This window comes from Helianthus annuus, chromosome 6, assembly GCF_002127325.2.
Source record: "Helianthus annuus cultivar XRQ/B chromosome 6, HanXRQr2.0-SUNRISE, whole genome shotgun sequence".
In the NCBI taxonomy this organism is placed as follows: Eukaryota; Viridiplantae; Streptophyta; class Magnoliopsida; order Asterales; family Asteraceae; genus Helianthus; species Helianthus annuus.
This window is the reverse complement of record NC_035438.2, coordinates 35,186,021-35,191,928: the sequence shown is the minus strand read 5'-3', so window position 1 is coordinate 35,191,928 and position 5,908 is coordinate 35,186,021. Positions and strand designations below refer to the sequence as shown.

At 34.2% G+C, this 5,908-nt stretch overlaps 1 protein-coding gene across 1 annotated transcript; it reads left to right on the top strand.

Annotated features, from left to right (window-relative positions):
* Positions 1-486: 486 nt before the first annotated feature.
* Positions 487-1,860, top strand: LOC118479545. Its single transcript, XM_035974107.1, has 2 exons — positions 487-1,200; positions 1,270-1,860. The coding sequence occupies exons 1-2, from the start codon at positions 487-489 to the stop codon at positions 1,858-1,860; spliced, it is 1,305 nt and encodes a 434-aa protein (XP_035830000.1).
* Positions 1,861-5,908: the final 4,048 nt, after the last annotated feature.

The window sequence follows — 5,908 nt, the reverse complement described above, 5'->3', positions numbered from 1 at the left end:
GTGTTAGTTCGGACAGTAGAATTCGTTCTATCTCGAATGATACTGGTTCAGTTGGTTGTTTGGACCATCATGTCCGTAAGACTCATTATTAGCACATGAACCATTTACTATTTCGTAACTTTAAATGTCATAAATGTTTGTAAGTAAATATGAACATATTATAGGTCATTGGAAAATCAAAAACAAAGTAATCTTGTTACAAAGATGTATGGGTGTTAGGAGTGGACGCGACAAAGGGTGCGGCAAAGCGGTTTGCCGCGCGGCAAACACCACCGCCAACCCTTTGCCGTTGCCGACAAACGTGTGGATCGGGGAGTGCATGCCGACGCGGGGAACAATGTTCAAACGGCTATAATGTCATTGGGTATTAAAAAAAATCATTTTTACCTTTTATAAATTAACTATTTCAAATCCATTTTCACCAAACATCAATCTCATCCATTTTTACTACATTCCACTCTCTTTTTTTTAAATCTTTTCAAAAAAATGGAAGGCTCAAAGAAAGGTGAAGGCAAGAAGAAAATGGTAGGGTCCGGTTCGAAGTCGATGGCTCAAGATAAACGTGGTTCGGGTGGTTCTAGTGTCCCGTTTCATCCCCACCTTGGGTTTGCGAATCAAAGCCAACCTCCATTTTATTTTAACCAACCCATGCATCAACCTTTCGGTTATGATACCCAACCCATCCAAAATTGGATGCAACACGGTCCGACGATGACTCGACCCGGTTATTATGATTACTCCCTAGAAGCCCAAAATGCTTTTGACCCGTTTGCTTTTCAAACCCCAAGCTCACTATCATCGAGACCTTTTCAAACCCCAAGGTCACAATCACCGAGAGACGTACAAGATGACTCCGATGAGGAGTTCGTGCCGGAAACCCAAGAACAAGAGTTAGATGAGGATGAAGATGTTGCGGTTGAAGAAAATCCTGTGAACGAACCCGCACCGGAAAGAAAAGGAAAAGCGAAACGGGAAACTTGGACGCCTAGACAAGAAGAGGCGTTGGCAAAGGCTTTTGTTCATTGCACTTTGAATAAAAAGAAAGGCAATCAACAAAAGGCGGATGGGTTTTGGAAGAAAGTTCTAAACCACTACAATGAAACGGTCGGAGGAAGTAACCGAACCCACCACCAAGTTCTATCAAAATGGATGACGATGCAAACAAAATTGAACACATTCAACGGTCTATATCATCAAGCGGTAATTTTTTATACGGTTTATTTTTTAACGAAATATTTGGATTAAGTTGTTGATGATTTATTATTTTAGGATCGTTTACGTCCTAGCGGGAATGACGACGCTTATGTAATGAAGCAAGCGTTAAAGGATTACAAAAGCAAAGAAAAAATTGATTTTGCTCATATTGCGGCTTGGGAGATTGTTAGAACAAATCAAAAGTGGTCGCCGGTACCTTTGTTGGGTGAAGAAAGCTCCGGCTCGGGTCAAAAAAGAAAGTCTTCGTATTCGGGAAATTATAGACGAGGATCACCGAATATCAAAATCTCGAGCGGATTCGGTATTCCCGACATAAACGAGGATCCCTCGCCAAGACGACAAACGAGAAAGGAGAGAAAGGACAAAGGGCCGTCTTCAAGAAACGAAGATCCAAGAGATATAACACACAAATTCGAAGAGTACAAGGCCATGAAAAAAGAGATAATGGAAATTAAACGTATACGGGAAGAAAAATACTTGACCTTGGCGGATGAACAACGAGAGGCGTTGCGACAAACAATGTTCGACAAGGACTTGGAGACGTTTAATCGGCCTACCGACAATGTTCACCCTGCGATGTTGGAAATCACACTCGCTAGAAAACGTGAGATCGCAAAAAAATATGGATGGCCTTGTGATTTTTAGTTTTTTTTTTAAGTTAGATTTTATTTAAAATGTAATGCTTTATTTTTATTTATAAAAGTTTGATGTTTTTTTCCATTTTATCTTAAATTAAAAAAAAAACAGAAAATAAAAAAAAAGTTTGCCACTCAGTAAGTGTTTAAACCATTGCCAACACTTTTCAGCAAATTTTAGACACTTTTGACTGATTGACATGGCGCACTCTGATTGGTCGTTTTTTTTTTTATTTGCCACTCTAAGGTGTTTAACCACTCCAAACACCCTAATATAAAAAATACGGGTTTTAAATGTCGCTATATATTTAAATAGTATTTGTATGCTAAGACAAAAATAAAATATTTTTTAAGAATAATAACGTTTTGTTTATTAATTTCGTTGAATAAAAAAAGGAAAATAAGAAAGGAGATCAAGTGAAGGTTATCTAGCCAAGGGCGACATAGAGTTGTGTTCACGTTAAGATGATGTGGGCAACATGTTATGCCAGTTGTCACTCCGACATTAATGTTGCATTCCTACTTTCCCAACCACATTTACTATTTTTTAAATTATGTTTTTATTTTTCTCTACTTGAACAAACATTTATATATTTTGAAGTCATTTCTTTTATATAATTCCTATTTAAAATTTACATTTCAATATACACATGTTTAAAAGAATTACTTAAATTCAAATAAAGGTAAAATATTGATGTGAAAAAGGCAGAATTTTTGTAATATGAATATATGAACATGTATATTTAATTTAAATAAAAAAAGTAGAACATGTATATTAAATTTAAATAAAAAAATTGCGATTAAAATAATGAAAATAATAGACGAAACTAAAAACAACCATGTGATTGTCCTAAAACAAACCATACAACCTCATTGTCCTGTAGGTTGTTAGTTTCGTCTGTTATTTTAGTTTAGATTCCTCTATTTTAGTGAAAATTAAAATAATTACGGAATAATTATAGTGCAGACAGTTTAATTTTACAGTATTAAAAATTAATTTTTCAAAACCACTTTAACATCTAATTTATTTATTTATAGTAAAACATAAAAAATGCCAATTGTTATTAAGGGTTCTATTTGAAGGAAAGTGATGAGATAAAATCTCAAATTTCGGAAAGGTTGTTCGGTTATTTCTTGGAATGGAATGTGAAATCCAAAAAAAAAAAAATCATAACTTAACTAAGGTTGTTTCCTCGCGCATTGCGGCGGTACATTATCGCGGACATTCGATCGGTATTGCTTAGGTTCGTTATAGTCCTGTTACGATACATGCACTCTTTATGTGATGCGTTAACTATATGAAAACGCACGTTTCGAAGTATCTGACTAAACTCCATGTGACCTATATAAGCATTGCGATTGTATCAAAACGTAAAGTAAATCGAGTTTATATCGTACAATCATAACGTATCATATATGACCCAACTCATACATAGAAAACATCAACTGGTATAAATGAAAAACCAACACGTGTAATAAAAAACGATAAATAGCAGCTTTTGAAAAAAAGGGAAAATACAATTTGACTCCACTCGGTTCGAAACAAAATTTATGAAACATACATAAAAAGACGAAACCTGTTATATTTGACCTGACTCGTTTTCAAAAAAGTTTACGTTGAAACGTAAACCAACTGTAATTTATACCAAAACGTACATAAAACATGCACTTAAAAATGGTTTTTTAAATGAAAACATATTATATCTGACCTAACACGTTTCCAGAAAAAAGTTTAGGTCGAAATATAGAACAAATCAAATTTATACCGACAGGTACATAAAAACATACACGTAAAATTTAGTTTTTTTAATTAAAGGATATATAGAGGTAAACACGAAAATATTATTAGTAAAAAACTTAATAGATTAAAAACGTTCGTAAAATTGTGCCAAGTAGCACCAATATTACATCACCACCAACGACCACCAATATCGGAAAAACTCGTAAAACTAAAATAAAAAGGACAAAATAACACGACGAAAAGCAGACGTAAGATCGTTGTACCACGCACGCCCATTGTGGCGTGTTAATGTGATGAAATTAGAGTGAAATGTTAAACGTAGAAAAGAATAAATAAGTCGATCTAGGACCTGCGCGTTGCGATGAATCTGTCAAACGGGGAAAGATAGACATTTTGCGGCGGGCTTGTCAAAAGGGAAAAAAATAGACGAAAAAACGTTGAACCCCACACGTACGTTGTTGTGTGTTAACTCGCAAAATTTATATCGAAACGTAAAACGAAAAAACTTGCGAAAGATAAAAAGTATGGGGGATCAAAGTTGAAAATATAAAAGTGTTGGGGTTAAATTGAAAAAGATGAAAAACTTTAGGTTAAAAATTAAAAAATTAAAGGGGTTAAAATGCAAAAGTGAAATTCTTTGGGTTAGAAGTGCTTTTTAAAAAAAAAAAAAAAAAAAAAAAAAAAACTCCCAATCCATGGGATACAAGACCATTAAGCAACAATTTGTTGCTAATTTATAATATGGAAATATAAAGAAAAAAGCTATATATTATTATAAAAATAAAGTTACTTCTAGTTATATATAATAATAATAATAATAATAATAATCATATATATAATAATATTAAATAGGCACATGATGACGTTAATAATAAAAAACTATACCGATGTTATATGGTACCAATATGTATGTTGTTCAGACAGTATTAGTAATATTAAAAAAAAAGAAAATCATTAATTAAAAGTTAAAATTCAAGAAATTTATATAATCTTAAACATAAAGGTCGGTGACCCAACCAAATGACATACCTACCCCTCATTTGTCTTATTTACCTTTACCAAATCACATAGCTACTCCTCTTTTCACAAATCTCTAGACACACACAGTTCTTTGTTTCCTCACATTTGCACGCCATGGATCTTCAAGATGCTCTCTTCTTTGCGAGTTTTCATAAATGAGAGATAGATCGGAAGAAGCAACAGAGATCGAGATCTCATGCCGGACCAGTTGAAGATCAACGGTTTTGCGGCACGAATCCTACCTGCCACCCTAATTTTTCATCAATTCAATTCTCTAAATCCATATATACAAGTATCATATGTGTGTTTCTACGTCTTTTTATCCCTAATTTGAACCCTATCGTCAATGAATTGTGTTCTTAAAAATGGGTTAGGTGTCAGTCATCGTAGCTCTGATCGTCGTCGTCTGTGTCGTCGGCGAATCTTCGAGAGGGATCGGATCCATCTTTGTCGTCATGTTTGAGAAAGTTGTTGGTGATCACAATTGCTATCTTAATACTTTATTTTTCTTATCTTTGTAGGAAGGGTTTGAGTCAACTGAGAGTGGAATTGATGTCTTCTTCTGCAACTATTATTATATATCGAGTTATGCTCGATTCCTCACATCCGACACATCAATGGCTTCCCGCGACTCCGCTGGGTAATTGATAAATTGTGCACTGCAGATGGCATATAGAGGTTTTATAAAACTTTTAATTTAACTATATTCATTACATATTGTTATGCACAGCTTTAGAATCATGAATTCCGAGATTAATTAGGTTAATGCTGGAGAATGTTTTGGTCTTTTGTTGGTAGTAGAAACCCTATTTTTGAACATTGATTGTTAAGATATCCAGTTGAAATTGTTGGCTGTAAAAATCTATCTTAAAATAGTGTGTGGGTTACAGATCTGTGAGCGGATGAAGGTGATGTGTGTTGTTCGTGGAAGTGAGGGTAGTGATGGTGCATGGTAGTGTGACGGTACGGCGGTATATTTTGCCCTTCCTGATTCACCCTGATGTTGACACCGTTTCCACTAAACTGTTTCACCAAAGGATAGAATTACAAACAGCTGGTGATTAAGGTAAATACCATAACTTTTAGTATAGGTTTTTTATATAATTAATCTATGCACTTAATGCGGTAAAATATCAGATATTGGTCAAGGACTGATATTTGAGATATAGGTTATCTCGGTGAGATGTCAGTGGGATATCGGTAATTATAATATAATGCAGAATTTATATATATAGCAATTTAACACTAATAATTCAATGATATGTCGGTGATATATCGGTCAAAAATCGGTGATATA

Excerpts from the sequence above, each read along its gene's own strand:
- LOC118479545 (XM_035974107.1), top strand. The coding sequence starts at position 487 with ATGGAAGGCTCAAAGAAAGGTGAAGGCAAGAAGAAAATGGTAGGGTCC. Across the intron at positions 1,201-1,269 it reads ACGGTCTATATCATCAAGCG|GATCGTTTACGTCCTAGCGG; the intron begins GTAATTTTTTAT and ends TTATTATTTTAG.